Source organism: Lissotriton vulgaris, chromosome 8, assembly GCF_964263255.1.
Source record: "Lissotriton vulgaris chromosome 8, aLisVul1.2, whole genome shotgun sequence".
In the NCBI taxonomy this organism is placed as follows: domain Eukaryota; kingdom Metazoa; phylum Chordata; class Amphibia; order Caudata; family Salamandridae; genus Lissotriton; species Lissotriton vulgaris.
The window spans coordinates 1,140,454,444-1,140,477,223 of NC_141696.1; the positions used below are offsets into that span (position 1 = coordinate 1,140,454,444).

Sequence of the window (22,780 nt, forward strand, 5' to 3'; positions counted from 1 at the left end):
CAGCGAACTTTCACGGCAATTTGGTGTTGGTGAGAAGAAAGGGAGATGAGAGAGGCGACATCCTCTCTTTGGTAACCTCGCAACGCAAGTACTAATTAAGAACGAGGCAGCAGTGAGACAAAATGCACTTTGCAATATATTTTAACAGGATGCACTATGAAGCATATCAGGAAAATAACGGGGCATTGGCTAATACAAAACGCTATTGACCGTAATGAAGTGTGTAATTACTATTCTAACCACACGCACAATTTGATAATAAGGAAAATGCAATGCAGCGTGCGCAACAAAATTTGTTTTATTTATTTATTTATTTTACTTACCTCCGTTCAGTCGTATGTCGTAGTGTACAACCCCACACCCTGCTCCTCCCTCACCACGCCCCACCGCCCTGCAGTACTCCCTCCAGGAGCCACTACTGGAGGCAGCTTTTCACTTTGTTTAGGCTCAATTTTGGAGAAATGCATGCTCTGTAAGAATGTCAGATGTGTTGGTCTTTCCCTGTATTTACACAAAATAAATGTAATTTATATAGTGCTTACTACCCCTGAGGAGGCGTTGAAATAAGTTAAGTACCACTATTTTTTCTTGTAAAGCACTATGGGTAGAGGAAGTTTACACAGACAAAATGCAATATTGTTTTATGTGTAGTTTACAAAAGTGTGAATCTTCTGCCTAATTCAGGAGGGATTCCCTGTATACTCGAAACGTGATGTACTCATGATAGACAAGTTAAACATATGGAAGGGCTTACGGTCTGATGTCACTTCTTATGATGCCACTTCCTGTGATGTCACGCGCTGTGATGTCACGCGCCGTGATGCCACTTGCATTCTGATTAACTAGGTTGGTCTCCCCACTTCTTTTTTTAGGACGTGTGCCTGAAGCTGCGCCTCTGCGCACACACACCCATGCATTGCACACACATATATGTATATTGTCTTCAAAATGAAGCCAGAGATGTAGCAGAGGATGCGCCCACCGCGCATGGCATTTGTGGTTGTGAATCTGACACACTGAGCCCGGCAGTCAACGAGAAATGACCTGGTTGTTGTTATCAGGGCTGCTTTGGAGCGCGCGCTCTGGATCGGTGTGTTCCTTTTCTCCTCTGCCTGCGAGTGATGTGGCTAGTTGTTCAAACAGGTGCTGACATTTCCAGAGTGCACTGTGCGCAGACAGAGCGCTGGCCGCTGGCAGAGCCCTGGGTCGGGAATGTCACAGAGAGAGAAAGCGGACCCGGAGGGTGGCGTGGGCAGGCTGCGCGCTCCTCCATACTTCTGTGAAGTCTAAAAAACTGTGACCGTGGGTTTTCGTGCATCGCGGAAGAGTGGGGGCGCGGAGCAGCCTTGGCGTGCGCACCTGCACTCAGGCATCAACGGCATCAAATCTTATGGATGGACACACATCCGAGTGCAGCGATCCGCGCACTCGGGGCACTAGGTAAAACGTGTCCTGGGGGCACCTGCTGACTGTCGCTTGTGTGTGAGACCACACGCTGCTCTTCCATCACTTATTCCGCTGCGGGTCTGTGCAAAAAGAGCCCCGCCGCTTAGTAGAAAACTCGGGATGAGAAGTTACCTGGCACCTGTCTGGGTGGAGAGGCGCAGGCGGGCTCGGTGACACCCCTTTCAGAGAGAAGCGGTGCTCGACAGTGGCAACCCCAGCCTCCCTTGTGAGCCGAGGACGCTCTGCGCCTGCCACCATGGAAGAAACACACTGGGTGGAGGCTTTCCTCAGCTTTTCACAGAAACGTGTGGGGCAGAGTCGGGAGAAACAGAGAGCAGGGCGCCCGGCGCACAAAGCCGCCCCGTATTTGGACTTGCGTTGTTGCTGTTAGTTGTGGGTGAGGACGCGTGGGTACCACCGAATTTTAACGCGCAATTTTAGACGTGCAAGTTTAAGATTGTGTTTCTCGTGATTGTGTTTCTCGTGTATTTTGCAAACTGGATGAAAGTCACCACCCTTGGTCGTTAAAGCGACCGGGGAACCACAGGAGGGCTATGGGGTGCTCGTGTGCCCCCATTTTATGTGCACGTGGCTTTTGATGGAACAACGGTGTCCACGCAAAAGGGAGCTTCTGGACTGACTCTCTTCCCGATGCCTGCCTGGTACCGCTCCGGGGGGCACTGAACCCAAATGTTGGAGGATAGCAAAACCTTGATGTTTTTTCACGTCATCTCCTCGCAGAGCTCGGGCTTAGCCATGGACATCGTGTGCACGGAAAACTTTGGCAACCTGAGCATGAGTTCGCTCATCCAGCTGCGCCAGGACGGGCGGGGGCTCTACGAGAAGGAGGCGGGCGCCGGCGAGGGCACGGCGGCCGAGCTGCTCAACTGGACGGCGGGGCCCCGGAACTTCAGCAACCTGACCTCCGAGGGCAGGCCGCCCGCTCCCGACAAGAACTGGCTGGCCCTGCTGACGGCGCTGGTCATCGTGCTGACCATTGCCGGCAACATCCTGGTCATCATGGCCGTGCTCTTGGAGAAGAAGCTCCAGAACGCCACCAACTACTTCCTGATGTCCCTGGCCGTGGCGGACATGCTGCTGGGCTTCCTGGTCATGCCGCCCTCCATGCTGAACGTCCTCTACGGTGAGTGTGTCCCTATTCGCGCAACTGTGTGATCTTGGGCGAACCACTGTTAACATACATGCCTATGCGTTCTGATACCTGCAGACATTTGGGGGTGGTTCTAGAGAATGTTTTGTTCGTAGCGGGAATGCTAAACGCCCCCTACAGGGATTGACCCCGCCGGGGGCCTTTAGTACTTAAACATTGTGATCTTGGCCGATCCACTAAATATACGGGCACCTCCGTTCTGAATACCTACAGGCGATTGGGAAGATCTGGAGAACGCTCAGTCCCCAGCGTGGATGCTGAACATCCCCCTCAGTGAGTGACAGCGCTGGAACGTTCACTCCTTAACTAAAAGCTGTCATTCTTGGCAAATGAATTGCAGGCGACTTTGGGAGGGGCTGAGGGGGATAGAGGATGCTGAGCGTAGAGGAGGCTTAGTTCGCACTGTGGATGCTGATCATCGTGTACATTTAGTCACCCAGTTCGCGTCCATGCCCGCTTAACCAAACTGTGTGATCGTGGGCGAATCAGCTACAACAGTCGCCTAACTATACACTTTTACGCATGGCGGGTTTTAAAAAGGCAGTAACTGAAAGGCCTGTTTCAACCTTCCTCACTGGTACGAATGACCTTGGAAAAAGGACACGAAGTGATTGCCACTCGTCTCGGAAGCTCACCTGGATGAAGGCGATGCTGCAGTGGTACTCCCTGCAGCAGGGCGACCCACACGATTTACTCCTTTCCCCTAAGCTGCATACTCCAGTGATCAATTATTGTGCGTTTAGGTGGAATGTAAAAAAAGCTTCATTTCACACCTTAATTGGCACACGACTTCAAGCTAGTTATTATATTCTGACCGATGGGTCTTGCTTTGCACAACGGCGCGCGTGTGGGAATATCTGCCCTCTAGGACGCCCCTTTGGCATTACAGAAAAGGTCGTGACAATATTCTGATTTAACAAATGAAGGGCGTGCTCCTGATGCTTTTTTACAACGGCGCACGTCTATTTATATATGTACGTATACATTTGGTTTCGATGTGCCCAGGTTCACATACCATGAATTGATTTCACTCCTTCCAAGCCAGAAGGTATCCTCTGAGCCACGCATTTTCGCTGCGCAGCCAATATGAAGGTATCCTGAAACTAACAGGGAACTTGTTCAAGCCTAGAACTTGACACAGCCCTGGGTATTCTGTCAGGCCCTAAATTGTCCGTATGCCCCTATTCATTGAAGGAGTGAAACAATGCAGAAATAACCCATCCCTGGCTGTGCTATATTTCATGAACATAAAAATGCATGTGTTCTGTTGCTGCTCATGTAGTGTGTTGAATGCGTGATGTTACTTGCAACAGGTTTGTACCTGCAGGCTATGTTCGCACTCCGAGATGCTGTGGTAAATAAACACCCCCTCCCCGCCATTTGACGTCATGCCAGAAGCCGTCAGTTCTTTCATTGGAGCTGCGAAGCGCCTCTTCGCCCCGCTAGCGCTATGAGTGTCGTGCACGTGGACGCTGTGCACTGAACAGACCGGCAAAACAACGCCCCCAAAAGTTCCTGGACTGGAGGTGGGGGAGACACCCTCTATTGGGGTTATCTTCAGACAAGACAGCTGGGAACAAGCATGGCTCCAGATCCGCGTGCAAGATAAATACATGCTGCGAAATGCAACATAACACCTTTGGAGAGAGCTCACGTCGACGCCCCCATGTGCTGCACCCCCCAGCATCCAACAGACAGCACAGCCCCGACGAGGCGTTGGGTTAATGAATTAGGAGGAGGAAACACCACCTCTAATCAGAAGTGCTAATTAAGTGCACGAACTCTTGCAGAATGACGCGGCTCCTACGCACTCCCCGCCACCCTCTGTCGTCAGTGTACTGCAGGATCCATGATGTAAGCTCACTTTGTGTTCACACATCTCCGCATAAAATACACCCTCTCAGAAGCCTATGGGTTCCACAGCGCCCAACGCAACGGCACCTGTTAGCGAGGCGCTCAGGTAGACTTTGGGAAAAAAGGCTAGTAGCTCAGGCACGCAGCAGCACTTAGGACATCAGGAAGCCTGATATCATTTTGAAAGGTTAGAACTCCCCGCTGCCCTGTGCAGAGGTGCTCACTGGTGGCATGGCATTCGTATAGCGGTTTACTGCAAGCAAAATACGCGTAATGTAATTGCGGCAACCTGGGTGCTCCCGTGCACAGATTATCCTGAGCACGCGTCCTCCCCAGATGTCTTCGTGTGCAGTGAACTCTGAGCACACGGTGTGCACTGCATCTCCAATCTTGCAGCGGGAGCCCGTCAGTGTGATGTTTCTCTCAGGTACACGGCAGGTCGGGGCCTGGTGCGCGCGATTTGTACAGGCACTAATGTTGTCAGTCAATTAAAATGTATAATTACTTCCCGCAATGTTGTGAGCTAAATCTTGGACTGAAACGGCGAGAAACAACTTCATTCTCCAAACATTGAAACAAGAACTAGATTCTGCCTTGACGCCAGCGTCCTCGTTTTAGGGACTGTGAAAAACAGGGGAATCCGACGAGTGATGTTCTATGGTGCCCTCTGCTGCCCATTCTACGTCATTGCACTAGACTAACCAAGTACTAGAAATCAAATGAGGCCAAAATATTCGCTTCCGGCGACCGTCATACCTCTTTTATGGGTCTATGGGACGAGGTCACGAGGACATCTAATGTTCTTCACCACCCGACAGTTATTTGTTATTCCAATGAAAGGCATCACAGCCTGGACCCTTTACCGGTTTATACTGGACTAACAGGGAGTTTATCCTTTCCTTGCACATGAAATGTCATAGCACATGGAGTGAGCATCGGCTGTGCTGATTTTAGAAATGGTTCTTCCTCAGGTGTGCGCTCAGCTGACTGGTGTACTCACAAAACGGAAAGCAAGATAACAATTACTGGAAAATCAAGCAGCACAATACAATAATGGATCCCAAAAACACAACAGCACAAAATATATGGACAAACGTTATCACGCATCACAACCTCCAGCAGTTTGCTTTCATGGTGCCGTGTCAAAATGTGTTTGCACCAAGTACTTCATTAGCACTCAGAAGATGTAATAGTGCAGGTCAAAAACGTTTTGTGTCCCTCTCCCCACGGCTGGGCAAAAATAAGGGTAATGACCTGTTAGCGGGTAAAAATAGAGTTTGTGGATAAAATAAAGCTTGGAAGCAAAATACGATTTACAATTTGAAGTAGAAAGGATGGAAGTTTCGTGTCCGTTTGGTACATAGAGAAATGGTTTGCTAGGTTTTGATAACTGATGTTTGTCAGCAGCAATACTAGTAATTCTGCATAAAAAAACGAGAAAAAAGCAGATTGCCACATGTGTGCACGCACTTAAGAGTCAATACTTGTGCTATTCTTTCTGTGAAATGTTCTCATAATATATTAATGCAAAAAGAGCAATTGATGGACAGAATGCAGAACAATGTCATACATTCAACCCAGTACAGAGGTCTGGCCTAAATCCATCGTTTTTTTTGCTCACCAAGCCATTCCAGTTTGGACCCACCCATATGCAAATCAGTCTTGACCCTGCACCCAATGGGAACAGTCCAGCCCGAACAGCCAGGCCAGGTTCTCCCTGGACTATAACAAGCATCCTGGGACCGCTTCATCCCTCATCAGCCAGGATAGCTTGACTCCAGTGGCATGGAGAGCAAGGGACCCACGTCTGGGCATACCCGTTCCACTCAGGTCAAAAAATGTTTTGTGTCCCCCTCCCCACGTCTGGCCAAAAATAAGGGTAATGACTTGTGAGCAGGTAAAAATTGAGTTTGTATAAAAAAAAAACATTGCAAGCAATATACTGGGACGCCTTGTTTGTTGTGGTTGCTGGGGACTAACTGTTCCAGAATTCTGTGCCTTCCTGTGCCCTCCCTGGAGGGAGGAGATTTGGCTGCTTGAACGCGCTAAAAAGCGCGAGTCACCACTGCGGCACGGGGTGCCTTGTTTGTTGTGGCTGCTGGGGACTACCTGTCCCAGAATCCTGTGCCTTCCTGTACCCTCCCTGGAGGGAGGAGCTTTGGCTGCTTGAACACGCTAAAAAGCGCAAGTCTCCTATCAGCACCAACATCAGCAAAAAGCGCGAGTCTCCCACCGCAGCGCGGGACGCGGGCGGGCCTTTGCCTGGGCCAAGGGCAGGCCCGTCCACCCCCATCAGAGACCGGAGGAGGCCGGGCTGGGCCACCCCTATTCCTGACTTATATGCAGTAAATCACACAACTGCTTTGAATAATATTCATCATGAGTAAACGTAATGCTTTGCCAAGTTCCTGCCCCAGCAGCTCCATAGACAATATGCTGGAGAGAGCCGTTAACATCGTTAGCACCGAAATTGAGCTAACAGAGAGACGCTTGTCCCTGGGACTCACACATCTTTAGTTCCCTCTTCTAACTGAGGATGGAGATCGTCCCAGCCCCCTTTTGATGTCAAACTCATCAATTGAACACAACATGCACTCGCCAGCCCTAGGAGGCGGGCAGGGGCCAGGGGGCAGAGGGTTACAAGCAAGCTGGGGGCTCAAGGGTGGTAGAAAACTCTCCTCAGCCAATTTGCAACAAGGGCACTGGCGCACTTGTGAACGCTTCCCAGAGTTCAGAAATTGCCGGGGCAAAAAGAAAAAAGAAATCTATTAAGCCTGTTTGCCCAAAGAGAAAACAACCCCAACGTTCAAAACCAAGGACCAGCGATCCCAGTTGATACTGCAACTGTTAGTGTCTCCGTTGACCCAACGTCCTCTGAGACATTAAAAGGCTCCTTTCACACTCAAAGTGAGTCGGTACCTGCACCCTCTACTAATTTTAAACTTGGAGACACTGCAATTGATATTATCATTGATACTATGTATGAGCGTGTAAAGGAGCTGGTAGATTAGCACTATGCCTCACTTTGGAAGAACATGGATCGCTTAGAATCATTAACTAATAAGCTAAGCTCTTGCAACAATGTATCTGAGATGCTACCCAAACAGGGAGGAACCCATAAATTGCAGCCCCTGAATGTAACTACTTCTAGTATGCAACAGCAAACTTCAACCCCAATGCAACCTCCCTTAAATGATTCCTGCAACACTTGTCGTAAAGTTAAATAATGTATCTTCTTCAAACCTTCCAAATAACCAGGCAAATCTCTCAAAGCCAAGCGACCCTAACAGATTATACCCATCTAGCCAATAGGTTGACCATGCTTCCCTCACAGCCCCCGCAACTAATGCCCCTTTAGCATGCCACACCCAGAGTATGACCCCTGCTACTAAATATAATGGGTGTAGACCTCTTGAGGCAAGTAAAGATGTTTTGAGTTTATCACCGCTGGCCTGTCCTAATGTCCTGGTTCTTGCAGGGGTTCCCCCTAGAGGGCTAAACCAGCTTGAATCCTAGGACCAACTACGTAACAAAAGCACTGAACGGCTGGCTAAACACATCATAATAGTGCGTAGGGTTGGCTGGGTTGGACCCTCGGATAAGACCATAGAGGGAGACTGTGTTGTCATCAATTTCCGCCGACTGGCACTTGTAAGATCCATATTGATGTCAAATGAGCACAACAGCTCTTCACCCACTCATATTTTGTCACTGCCTCTGGGCTTTTTCTATAAACCAAACTTTGGGCAAAATACACCGGCTATCTCCCCATACTCGATACAAAACAGGTTTTCTTCCCTCTCTGGTTTAGATAGTTTAGGCTGACTGATGCCTATATTAACACCAACTAAATCTGCTCCCTCTATACCCATCCCGGATCACCTGGAAAACGACAGCTCGGAGCGACATGACCCAAACCTACAGTGCTGAGCTGGAATATTGCCGGTCTGGCCTCTAAAGTAAGCATTGATGATTGGGCTAAGATGGTAAATAAATCTGATATTTTAATGTTCCAGGAGACTTGGGCAATAAGGGAGCTATATCTAGAAGGGTGTGAATGTTTTAACATCACTGCACCCGTCCTCAAACATTCGCGACCTTCTGGTGGCCTTTCCATTTGGGTCAACATTTCTTCGCGTGGATGCGCCAAAACCATTACCACTACTAGTGCCAATTTTCAAGCTCTGATATACCCGCGGGGGGGGGTCTCCATTTGTTTTATCAATTGATATAATAATGATTTCTTAACTGTACCTAGTGCAAACTTTGCAAATCTTTTTAATTTTGTTTCGGACATACAAACTTCAACGGAGAACTACAATTTAGCTGGAATCTGCTTGGATGGCGACTTTAATGATAAGATCGCCGAGGCAAACAATTTGGTTGCCGTCCACCAACCCCAAGCACAAATGTGTAAAAGGGGGGCTGAATTACTAGACTATTTTGTTAAATCACAACTTATTAAATGTGATGGACATTGCGGGCGTAAATCAAAATGACAGTCACCCAATACCCACCTATAGAAGCCGCGGCTGCTCATCAATAATGAATTATGTTTTTATATTGGTTTCATTAGAGGATTTTTTAGCAGAAGCTAAACCCACCGTGTATGGGGACCATAATCCAACCTTGGTTACACTTAGGGTCGCCCTTATGCCAGACTTTATTGAAGAACCAGGGGCCTGCAATTAAACATCCTCAACAGATAATTTAAGAGTCATTTGGAAAGTCATTGACAGCACTAAAGTGTTCTTAAACATGTTAACAACCCATTTATTATCTGTCGAAACTTATCTGCCGTCCACTGACCCTAATCCTGAGGTAGTTATCACCTTTATCCACTTATGTGCAGGCATCAAATAAATGATCTCTAGGCCTGCATCTAATAAAAAACATAACCCTAAGTTGTTTAATAGTGCTTGCTCACGGGCAAATAGAGAGCTCCGCGTCGCGCTTACAGCGGCACCGAGGGACGCACACCTCATTAGTTTATTGAGGTATCAATATGAAAAAGTGATTAACCAGAGGAAAAATGAGATCTTGAAAGAACAATGGGACAATTTGGCTTGTGCCGCTAGACTTAATAACACAAATGGTTTCTGGGCAGCAGTCAAAGACATGAGAACCATGGGCCTTAGACTCACTCCTCTAAGCTACAATATAACTAGCGAAGCGTGGGAAGCTAACTTCTTCAAAATATATGCCGCCCGCCTCAGAGTGAGGATCTCACAGACATTTATGCTGCTACACGAATTCAGATATCTCTATCTGAAGTTGAGGATGCTATCCACCAAAGTTTAGGTAACAAGGCCACTGGCCCTGATGGGATTCCAATCGATCTTATTAAGCATAAACCTGAGTTCTGGGCGCCCTTCTTACTCGTTTTTAACAATTTACCAAACACCCAAATTCCTAGCACCTGGTCGACCAGCATTATTGTGCCGATTTTTAAAAAGGGGGACAGATCCAACCCTAGCTGCTACAGACCGATCTCCCTGATTGATAACACACTTAAAATACTCGGAAGGGTGCTGTTTAACAAAATCAGGTCTTGGGCAGAGGAGGAAAGTATTTTAAATAAGTGTCAGTTAGGTTTTAGACGTAATTTGGGAACCTTGGGACAATGCCTTAATCTAGTTTGATCATCGTCAAATATACAATAGCCCAGCACTCTCCCATTTACTAAGCCTTTATGGACCTTACCTCAGCCTTTGATTTTGTTAATAGATTGAGTCTTTGGTCATGCCTTTTAAAATATGGTTTGGATGAGGGTTTAAGTTCATTTTTTAGCTTTTTTACACAGGGACCTGAGGGCAAGGGTGAGGATCAGCAGTGATGGGGCAGTTTCAGGGGATATAGGTATTGGCAGAGGGGTCAGGCATGGGTGCGTCCTGGCCCCAATCCAATTTATTCTGGATGAGTTACGTAATGTGCTGTCAAATTTGACTACAGATGTCCTGATGATTAATGGTAACAAACTGTCTGCCCTACTATATGCGGATGACGGCGTCCTAATGGGCCACATCCCAAATGCACTGCACACTTTAGTTAGGGGCTTTGTCGATTTTATGGACGGCTTGGACCTTCGTACACATTTTAAAAAATCGTTTTTAATGAGTTGTGGCCCCAAAAAACACTTTGTCAATGTATTCACCTCAGGCTCTGAAAATCTGTTATGCACTCGCACTTTCATACCTGGGTTTAGTGTTTTCAGATAATGGTTCTTGGCCAGCTCACCTGGCACATAGCCGGAGTAAACTTTTAAAGGCTGTCAACTCGATCTTGAGCCTCCCCCAACCTAGTAGAACAGGGGTAGTGCAATCCTTACTGAAAATATATAAAACACAGTGCATACCCACTGCAACATACAGGGCAGAAGTTTGTGGCCATACAAACTGTAACAGCATTCAGGTAGAAGAAAACAGATTCTGTCGGAGAATCTTGGGGGCACCAATTTCGTCCTCATCCTTTCTTTATCACAAGGAATTAAAGTTGTCTTATGTCGAAGACTATATTAGGTCCCGTCCAGCTTTTTTTTGGTGAAAGGTTTGGCAGAATCCAGCAGCCATATTAACTAGAGAAGTTATAGCTGACTGCCTTAAATGTATGTATGTATTGTACATTTGTATAGCGCAAAACTGTCACCCAGAGGGTATCCTGGCGCTTTTGACTCTACTGGACCAGCTACATGAACACGTCATTACACTGTTCTGGGGAATAGGTAGGTTTTTAAACCCTTCTTAAAAGATGGAAAAACCCTCAGACTCCTCAAGGACAAAGGAAGGGAGTTCCAGAGCTTGGCAGCTGCATATCCAAAGGACCGGCCCCCCATCCGTGGCCTATGGATTCACGGAACCCCCACAAGAAATGCCGAAGAGGAGCGCAATGGTCTCGCTGCATGATACCATGAGAAGAGGTTCTGTTTAAGGCCTTGGTCATTCAAGGCCTTAAAGACAAGGCAGGATGCTTTAAAGTAAATTCGCTGCTGAACTGGCAACCAATGGAGGTGTTTAAGCGCGAGGGAGGAGAAAGTGGCGCGCGGCCTAGATAGAGCAAGCTTCGCCGCCATATTTTGAATACGCTGCAGCTTGTTAATCAAAGTACCAGGGGGCCCTAAAAGCAGTGCGTTACAATAATCTATCCTACTAAGGATAATACAGCGCACCACCTCTGGCCTAGCCTGGGCCGGAAGAAGGGGAAGAATTTTCCGCAAGGTACGGAGTAGCATCATACATGTAGAGATGGTTTTGTTGACAAAACTATCCAACTGTAGATTAGTACCAAACATGACTCAGAGATTGCGGGCAGAGTCCGCCGCCACCACATTGCCCAAGGAGGAGGAAGGCCAGAGTCTGCCGGTAGAGGACGTGGGGCACGGTCCAATGAACAGTGGAGTACCTCGGTCTTTGAGCTATTGAACTGGAGAGAGTTGTTTTTAGCCAGTCGGCAGTGGCGGTCATACATTGGTGAAAGGTCTCTGTGGACACGGCATCTTCTCCTTCAAGGGAGAAAATGAGTTGGGTGTTGTTGTGATAATTAATCACAGAGATGCCGAAAGACTTGATCAGATTGATCAGGGGGCGGAGGTACAAATTAAATAAGATGGGACTGATCGCTGATCCTTGGGGGACACCCTGTCCCACTCTCCTAATGCCTGATCGAATAGGTGGTAAAGCCACCACCTGGTGTCTGTTCTGGAGATAGGAGATCAACCAATCCCGTGCCAATCCCGCTACCCCGATCTCCTCCAGCCTGTTGACACGAATGGAGTGGCTGACCGTGTCGAACGTGGCCGACATGTCGAGCAGCACTAAAAAGGCTGCTCGACTATTGTCGACACGCTAGCGGAGAGCATCCAACACGACCACCAGCGCCGACTCCGTACCGTGAGCCGGCCGGAAGCCGAACTGGGCCACGTCCAGACAGATGTTACTTTCCAGAAAGCTGGACAGAGACCGGGTCACAAGCTTTTCCATGATCTTAACCGGGAAGGGGAGCAACGAGATTGGCCGATAGTTTGCCAGACAGGTGGGGTCAAGAGTAGTTTTTTTAGGAGAGGGGAGACCACTGCCAACTTCCAGCATTCTGGGACCGTGGCTGTACTAAAGGACTGGTGGCAGATGGAATATAAGGGGCGGAAGAGTTCCTCCTGAAAAGATTTCCAAAGTTTGTGGGGTAGTGGATAAAGAGGAGAACCCAAAGACACCTCATTAGCTAATACGCAGAACTCATCGAACGGAGGATGAGTAAAACTCTGCAGCCGCCGGTGACCTGCCTGTTCTTCTGGCTCATCTGAAGTAAAGGACGATACAGAGGCAGCTGAGGACTGGGGACAAGAAGTGCCTACGTTCGAAAGACCACTCAGAATATTGGCAATTTTGTCCTCAAATGCAGTTGCTAGGGAGTCACAGAGAGACTGTGAAGCTGGAATATTATTAGCCGCGCAGGTCGGCCTAGAAAGGTCATTAACTATTTTGAACAGGGTCTGCGATTTATTAGATGCCTGTAACAGCTTATCCTCAAAGTGTTTTACTTTAGCGCACTTAATCTGGGCTTTATAGTCCAGCAGTGCTTGTTTGTATAGGGATTTAGCAGCCTCAGAATAAGACTTCCTCCAGACCCTTTCTGCCTGTTTGCACCGGAGTTTTAATTGGAGAAGGCTGTTCGAATACCATGGCATGGCAGGCCTGCGTCTGGCTCTAGATTTCCGGATTGGAACCAGCATATCCAGTGAGTTGGTGATTTGCTGGCACAAGCTGGAATAGCTCGCCTCCACATTCTCCTTTAGATTAAAACATCCAGGAAGCAAAAGAGGAAGATCAGGGTTGTTCAGGAGTTTAGACCATTGCCTATTAACTTTGGTGGAGTCCGAGCCGTTTTTGCTCAAGAACTCAATGCGGAGATAGAGGGAGAAATGGACTAGAGCATGGTCCGTCCAGCATTGGGTGACTATATCCCTAATCACCACCTGAGTGGTTTCCGCAAAAACCAGGTCTAGGGCATGACCCTTCATATGGGTCTGAGAAAGTACCAGCTGTTGCAACTGAAGGTTGCTGCAGGCCTGGCACAATTCTCTGTAGGCCATATCCGAAGGCCCATTAGGCCACATATTGAAGTCCTCCAAAATGAGTAATCTAGCATGCGAATTGGAAATATCATAGATTAAATCAATCAAGTCTGGTATTTTGGATAGTGCATTGCCCGGGGGTCTAAAACAGAGCAATCCAGATTGCAAAATGCCTTTATGCCCTTTAAGCGAAAAGCCCATGAGTTCGAATCCTTGGACGTTTGTACCTCAAACTGGGAGAAGTCTAAGGAGTCTCTGAAGATGAATCCTATCCCTCCACCTCTGTTCCCCAGCCTGGGGCAATGCATGATTTTATAACCCGGAGGGCAGGCCAGTCCAAGTTCTACATCGCTATCTGCTCGGGTCCACGTCTCGGTGAGAAAAAGTACATCCAGCCCATAGGAGTCAATAAGGAATGAAATTTCAAAATGATGCTTACAGAGCGACCGGACATTGAGCAGACCGCAAGACAGCACCCCAGAATTTTCGGTGTTGGGACCCAGATTCAGATTCAAAAGACTTTATTCGGTTATATTTCATAAATAACCATAAAAGTACATCAGATCACATAAAAAGAGAAAAATATTACATCATCATCATAACTCGTATATTTTAAAAACAGTGTGCACAATGTAAACATAGACCAAGTTCATATGATCATTGTCTTGCGCAGATGAAAAATATTTTTAAGAAAGGCCGCAACAGAAGCCACTGAAAAAATGTCCTTCAAGAGTTGTATCGCAAGGAATGCTGGGCGGCACTGTCTCATGTTCATGTATTTTAAAATAGGCATAATCCATCTCTTCCTGGATATAACATAAAATCTACAAAAAAAGAGAATATGTATATCCGATTGGGTAGAGATGTTATCACACGGACATTTACAGATTACCCTGGACCAATCATTCGTAGCAGGAAAGCTCAGCAGTCTATACAAAATTCCAAACCTAAATCTAGTCAACAAGAACCTTTCTTGTTGGGACCCAACGAATGACTTGCCTGGAGAACTTGACCTAGCTGAAGTAGCTCGGTTCTGGAGTAGGTTAAGTGGAGTTGGGTATCAGAGGCAGCATGGCTAGCGCTAGGCGCGACCTGTACGCGAACGGGCGCAAACGGGCTTACCTCTGGCGCACCGTCGGCACGCCCTCTGCGTGCCAACGCTGCGCGCTTGAGAGAGGCACCTCTTATATAGCCGTTAAGCGCGGGAGTCCTGCGAGGCAGACCTCTGGCCCCACACCCAAGATGGCGCCCGTTAATCGGCACCTCCTGGCTACCCACACCCAAGATGGCGGCCAAAACGCCACGATGCGGTTACAAGACTTCCTAAGTCCCGCAAAATGCGGGTAGCAATACAATTATAGTGCAGGTAAGAGCTAGTTGCAAATTATGGCCCCAGAAGATGTCCACAATGCGCGAAGAGGCGACTGCGTCCTAAATTCAAGCAGCACGATGGTGCAGGTGCACGTGAAAGTGAGATTTTTAAAATAATAAAAGCAACAGGTAGCAGCAGCTTACGCGAGAGTGCAGTGGCAGTAATAGTCTACCTGGACTGAGGAGGTTCCTGCTTAAGTAAACTCCCCTGAGCTCGGGAGTTCTGCAAGGCAAGGGTGAAGATATACTGTGGTTGGCGGCTGTTAGGGCTAGCCTGTCTAGCGTAAACCTCAACCACATCTTTTTAAACCCAAGTCATATGGAGGGTTTTATTAAAAAGATCATTCAGGAGGCCCTATATGAACACAATGGTGGTATAAGATATGAACAAGAACTCTCGAAATCAACAGTCGCACGGTATATGTCCATGGTGGACGCTGATAGTCCCCCTTCACATTTACCAGCAAGCTATCTCCTAGAAACAATCAACCGCTGGGACCGAAGTCTGCTCTTTCGCCTTAGGGCTGGCACCTTAAAATATCTACTGTGTTTCCCTCAAGGCTTTAACATCAATCTTGAGCAAATGCCCTGTCCCTGCGGCAATCGTGGCAATCAATCTATGTTTCACTTTCTTTTTTTGTGCAACTTTTACCAAAAATATAGCAAGCATCTGCTGATTCCTTTTTTTAAGGAACTGCCCAATACTGACTTTAGGGTGGCATATAGGGCCACCCTTAAGCTTAACGGGGAAAATGTAATCCTCCACGTTAGCACTTTTCTGAAAATGGCCATCCGCTCACGTGTCTCCATGAACACTTCATAAGTACACCTGACTGTACTTCCTTTAAAAAAAAATTGTTGGTAAGGAACCTGAATTTGGACTTTGATTGATGCCCTGAAAAATGTTGTTACGCATTTTATGATCTTAACCTTATAGTCTAATTTGATTGCATTCTTAATGTACCAGGCTGCTCACACTGGATAGCGCCCTGAAAATATTCTGCTGCTATTTTTTCAAACCTTCTGCCTTTTTCACTTTACCACATTATGCTGCTCTATTTTATGAAATACTTTATTTGTCTGACCTAATCATATGTTTATGATGAATTTGCTGCGTTGTTTTGCATAATGTATAGGTCCCTGTTTACTCACGGTTTTAAGTCATGTGTTTATTGTCTTATTTATGTAATGTTTTTATTGCACACTATTTGCTGGTATCTTTGCTCTGTGCTTTTATGGATATTTTATATCTGAAAATTGAATTGAATGCTGGAAGCAAAGTACAATTTACAATTTGAAGTAGAAAGGACGGAAGTGTTGTGCCAGTTTGGTACATAGAGAAATGGTTTGCTGTTTTGATACCTGATGTTTGTCAGGAGCAATACTAGTAATTCTGCATAAAAAACGAGTAAAAAATCAAATTGTCATATGTGTGCACGCACTTAAGAGTCAATACATGTGCTATTCTTTCTGTGAAATGTTCTCATAATATATTAGGCACTACATTAAAAAAATAGAACTTGTGCATATTATAATGCTTGTAATTGTCTCCATTTGAAATATATTAAAACGTCATCACTCACACACAGTGAGTATTAACATGAGATCATTGCCCATCACCCATCCTATGGTTCCTGAGTTGAAGTTGAGGGTGAATGAAGGTGAATGATGGTGAAGGTGAATTATGCAAACAAAAAAGAGTTTTCAATGGTACATAGAGAACCACACTTGGAGCAAAGAGAAGGGAAATGTCACTGACCTCGTTTTGGTCAGTTAGAAAAGCCCTCACTCACCGACCTGATCAATGACATGCTTCATCATCGGGCCCCACTGAAGAGGCCGAGTGCCTCTTCAGGGTGCTGCGACGCCAGATCTACTGCGGAGCGGGTTTTTTTGTGAGTTCAGGCGTGATATGAAAATAATTAGTGGTAGTGTAAGATACAAAATGTCTTAAGTGTATCAAAAATTATTTATTATATGATCACTAAGACATTAATAAAATCTAGTGTTGGAAGATAAACCCAAATTAATTGTTAAGTTAATTCAAATAGATGTTTACATCAGTCAACATGTTTCTGCCTTTGAAACGGTGTAATTTTATCAGGCATTCGTCAGGACAACAAAATGGACTATTCAATTCAATTTCAATTCAATTTGACTTTATTTCGGATATATTTCAATCCATAAAAGCACAAAATCAATAAACATTTCATAATTAAAAACACTGTTACGTCTGGACAAAATAAAACATAATTCATAAATCATACAATTTTCTTGAATGAGTAAGTAGGCAAAATCAAGATCACAGTTAAAGTGCAGGTAGTACCGAAGTCCGACAAAGTGCGTTAGTGCATCAAACTTCAGGTGATACATAGTCACTCATCTAAACATTTTCTTATTCTCAGAGTTAATTTTAAAAATTCTATCACCTGGAGGACACTGTCAGTGTGCAAAAGCTGTAAGTACATGAGTGCAGGTCTTATTTGATTAAAATTTAATTTCTTTACAAGGGTGACAAGATAACGTCTACGGGGGTATTCATAAAATCTACATAAAAATATAAAATGCAGCATATCCTGTGGAGACTTCCCGTCGCAGCCACAGGGAGCTACAATTTTTAAAAAAATGTCCAACTTTGGTCTGATTAAAAGGTGATGAAAGATGTTAAACCTGAACCATGTCAACAGAAATTTTTCGTGGGAAGTAAAGGAGCATGTTAGGTATAATTCCATGGTATCACAAGTTCTTAACATGACATATTTCCTAACGTTCGGTTTCAAGAGCTCGACTTCTTCTCTTTGGGCCCTTCTATCCATATAAAAAGCCCTCTTAATTGCTGCCACATCACCCTTTACTATCTCACTCGGGTTTTCACACAGGTTCAAGCGTCCAAGCTTCAGAAATTGAGACTTCAAGTATTTAAGCCAGGGTACACACATTGCATTGTCGTGCGAAACAAGATCTTTCACTATCAGGTGGGTTAACGGAATGTCATGATTTAACCATAGTTTTACCCAGCATGTCAGTGGTCTTAATCCAATGATGTCTGATATGTACTGGCTTCCCAGCTCTTCATGTACCGCTAAATTCGATGTACTGGCAGGGACACAAAGCAGACGCTTTAAGAAATTGTTTTCAGTTATCTGTAGCTGTTCGCCACTGGCATTGCCCCATGTCTCACTGCCATATACTGCAGTAGCTATTGATTTAGCGTTGTATAATTTCATCATGGCAGCATTTGGCTTTTTCCCCAATTTAGTGGCAAAGTTAAAAATGGAGGCATTACTCTAGTCATTTCCCCCTTCTTCCTTGCAACATGTGGGGCCCAACTGAGATTTGTGTCAAATAAAACACCGAGATATGAAAATGTATGGGTGATGGGGATCAGGACATCATCTAGTTTAAAAATGAACTTCTTTTTTGATTGACGGCCAACATGCATTATATAGGATTTAGAATTATTGACCTTAAGGTCCCTATCAGTCATGAAGTTATTAAAAACATTCAGGAGTGCCTGGAGGCCCTTTTCTGTTCTTGAGATTAAAACCGCATCATCTGCGTATACAAGTAAAGGAATACCCTTCCTGCCGACTCTGGGACAATCTGATTTTACCTCCTGAAGTACGGCATCTAAGTCATGAATATAAAAATTAAAAAGAAATGGGGCCAGAATACAGCCCTGACGTACTCCCTTATTAATACTAAAGTTTCCTGTGGTTTCCCCATTGGATGAGAACCTCACATTGGCTATAGTGTCACTGTGCAAATCCGCTAAGAAATCCACAATCCCCCCATCAACACCTTTCTCCTTCATGGTCTGCCACAGCCTTCCCCTGTTAACACAGTCGAAGGCCAATGACAGATCCATGAAGGCAAGGTGTACTGCTCCCTTCTGTAGAACAGTATATTTGTTCAAAATGAGAAACAGGTTAAGGCACTGTGTTATAGTAGAACGGCCTTCACAGAAGCCGTATAGGGAATTTGACATAATGTTATTATCGGCGGACCAACTTGTTAAACGCTGCAGTAGGATTCTCCCCATGATCTTAACCATAGAATCTATTAGTGATATTGGGCGATAGCCAAGAGCACTTCTCCTATCTCCCTTCTTGAAAACAGGGACAATAGTTGACAATCCCCAAGACGTTGGACAGCCCACTATGGTGGCAGCATTAAATACAGCCACCAGAATGGGTGCCCAAAAGTCTGTATCTGATTTATAGAGATCTGGTGGGATTCCGTCTGGTCCTGGGGCTTTATTTGCTGTGAGACCCTATATGGCATCCAGAACCTCGCTTTTGTCAAATTTAATATCGCCTCCCCTGTCAGAAGAGGCAACATCAATGGTTACAGGATCCACTGAGTAATACATGTTTTTGAAATGACATTCCCACTCCTCCCTCGTTATGCAGCAGTCAAGTCCGTCACCTGGATCCTCTGCCAAAAAAGGTTTTTGACCAGTGCCCAGAACTTGGAGCTGCAATTCAGGTTGGAGGGGTCAAGTATTTCATCCCCGGCCTCTCTTCTTAAGAACTCCTTACGGGAAGCAATGATAACCTTGTATTCCTTTCTGCACAATTTTACATCCTCCCGGTTCCTCGGGGTAGCTGACAAAGCAGACCTAAGTTTGAGTGCAGCTCTAGTGCAATCGTGGCTGAACCACCTCGGACCTACTTTCGCCTGGTTCTTATTGGGGACAGATAATAATTCTGACACCTTCTCCGATATATTTTGATAAGCATCTAGGACCTGTCTAGGATCACCCCCCTCAATAGTACAGTCTTTGATATACTCCGCACACCTTTCATCAATGTTTTTATAGAGAATATCCGCAGAGACCATTGACCATTTAAGCCGCCTCCTCCCATCTGTTCCCAGCCTGCCTAGGCTGTTAATCTTGTTTCCCTTTTTTACCCAGGAACCTTTTAGACAGATTGTTAGAGGATTATGGTCACTAAATTCGCTTGAGACAATGCAGAATGAATCTACGAAAGTTTGCATCGTCAGAGAGACAAGTATGTTATCTATAAAGGTACCCTTGCCATGCCCTTTGAAGGTAGGGATATCAAAACAATATAGCGGGTCCCTGAGTGTCATAGCCAGTGAAAGGTCAAAATTATTCAACAAATCATTACATAGTTCCCCCTCCTTAGTATGTTCCATATGGAGACCACCCACGCGTTCACAATACAGTTCTGATAAGCATTTCTTCAGTGGATCTACACATGGGTGCACATTAAAATCCACCATAATCATGAGGTTATGGCCCAGATCTTTCAAAAAACTAGAAACAAAAGAATTTAATATGAAAATTTGATTCATGCCTGCACTATCTTGGTTATCGTTATAAAAATTCACCATGCCAACACGGCAGTTACCTCCAGATAAAACTAAACCCATCACACCTGTGTGCTGTGATTCAATTCTTCGTACTTCACAGGATATTAAAATGGAGACAAAGATTACAAGTCCCCCCTTAAGCCTACCCCTTGTTGATGGTAAGGCTGGCACGTAGAAGGCCTTGTATCCTTCCAGAAAAAGATCACACCCCACCACCCATGTTTCTTGTAGGCAGATGATCATAAATTGTTTTATATAGGTCACCCAATTTTCATCAGACATTTTGGCAGCTAGGCCTGCAATGTTCCATGAAACAACATGGCATTCAGAAGCTATAACCTGAGGGTTTTCTATGTTTATAGATTCACCTGTAGCCACAGTGCCCTGAGCCGCAGGTGCCTCCCGTCAATCACACAGCTCAAGACCGGATAACACTTCGTACCTGTTCTGTGTGTTGACATTAGACCCATATTGATAGCGACCAGCACTATTAGTCCTGTTGTAGATTTCGTTCAAGCCACCTGAACCACAGGGATTTGTGATGTTGTATATAAATTGTACATCCTGGACTGGTGTATGTGGTTCAAACACCCGCCTAGTTAGACTTTGTTGGGGTGTGGGTTTGCACAAATGGGCGTAGAAATATCCCAGTGGGTGCACGCATATACTATTCTCATTATATACTAATGAGGAGGCTCTCAAAAGGACAGTTGCTACATGCTGGGGATGTTTAAAGTTTATAACTATGCAATCCCCAGTGCCTCTCTTTTTGGAAGGGCCCACCCAATTTACACGCCTTACTGCCATTATCTGTTCTGAATATGAAATGGGAAAGCCACAATTTTTGTTAAGCCACGCCACTGCCTTGTTTTTCAAAGAGGCGTGGGATTCGTCATAGGGAGAGGCGGGATGGGTACCACAAGGTGGAATATTGGTCAATACTGCCACAAACGGTGCACAATCCGGTGGTAAATTTAGGTATCGATTATACCAGGGGGCTTCTAGGGGCTCTAATACTTTGGGGGGCTATGTTAGGTTGTATCTGCGGAACAGTTGCCACAGGGGCAGCCGATGGATTAGATGTTTCAGTCCCGGTGGCAGCTGTTGCAACAGTATTCCCCTTCCCCTTGTTCAGCTGGTCAATAGCTTTCACAACGTCCTTCCCTTTTCCACCAGAGTGTACACTACCATTAGTTGTTGCAATCTGATGTGTAGATAACAGACCACCCAACCTCGCCACTTCTGATACCAGATTTTCAATCTTATTAGTTAGTGGTTTAATTAGCTCCTCTATCTTCGCTGTTAATGTGGCTTCTAGATTTTTAATAAGAGAAGCAAAGTGATCAGAGTTCAGATTAGGACCATTGCCACTATTTCTAGTAAATACAAAAGGGGTTATAGCAGGACTATGAGGTACCTTACCATCCTTTTTTTTAGCTTTAGTATTATTATACTTCCCCGCCTCTTTTTGAAGGGCTGTCCTACAAGTTCTCATCGGCCTAATTTCAGGCTGAGCCTCATTGGCACACCGGTGTCTTCACTTGACAGGGCGTGCTGATCTGAGTGGACCTCAACACTCACTGTAATGGGCAATGGAGGTTCTGCAATAGTAGCACCACTCGTGTTTGCCTCAACGTCTAGGGTCATGGTAGTTGGAGATAATTCTGGTAGGTCCACTATCACAGTGCCCTTCCCTAAAGAGGCACGTCTTTCATTATTTATCTGGTTTACTTTCTTAACCAAATAGTTATCCAAGGAGGCGGGACCCACTACGACTTTATCCGTTTTGGATTTAGACAGCTTAAACAATATTGGCACACAGCTTACACACTAATAACCTCTACTCACTCATAAGAAATGTCAGAAAGATATGAAATTAAGTCTCATGTGCGCGCAGCACATTGAAGGTCCGATTAAAATGGTGTAAAGTCCCTGGCCCAGTCCAGTCTCTTCAGGACTCTGAGGGCCACAGAGGGCCCGCCCTTTGCACGGGCTTAGCCCCGGGCGCTCCTGCGCGCGTCCCGCGGGACGAGGAGGCGTGGTCTCCTTTATGCGCCTCCCAGCGCTTCCTACTTGCGTGGGCGGCGTCCTTGCCGCGATGAAGCTGCTGGGGGTTGTGGTCTCAAGCATCCCCCGGCAGAGCCAAGCCTGGCCGCGAACACCACGATGAGGGAAAAAGAATGGCGGAGCCAAGCCCGGCCAGGAACACCACAGCGGAGCCAAGCCCGGCCGAGAAACACACAGCGGAGCCGAGCCCGGCCGTGTGCAGCAACTGGTCAGTAGATTTCGCCTCCCTCAGAACTCTGTGGCGTGGTCTCCTTTATGCACCTCCCGGCGCTTCCTACTTGCGTGGGCGCGTCCTTGCCGCGATGAGGCTGCTGGGGGTTGTGGTCTCAAGCGTCCCCCGGCGGAGCCAAGCCCGGCCGGGATCACCACGATGAGGGAAAAAGAATGGCGGAGCCAAGCCCAGCCAGGAACACCAGCGGAGCCAAGCCCGGCCGAGAAACACACAGCGGAGCCGAGCACGGCCG

At 46.2% G+C, this 22,780-nt stretch overlaps 1 protein-coding gene across 1 annotated transcript in view; it reads left to right on the forward strand.

The window, feature by feature from the left end:
* The first annotated feature begins 1,424 nt into the window (after window positions 1-1,424).
* The window catches only part of HTR2A (5-hydroxytryptamine receptor 2A), a 404,918-nt gene continuing 383,562 nt past the window's right edge, over window positions 1,425-22,780 (forward strand). The window contains exon 1 of the mRNA XM_086933436.1: window positions 1,425-2,590. Coding sequence (XP_086789562.1) covers window positions 2,137-2,590 — 454 coding nt within the window. The 5' untranslated portion in view covers window positions 1,425-2,136. The remainder of the gene's footprint in view (window positions 2,591-22,780) is intronic.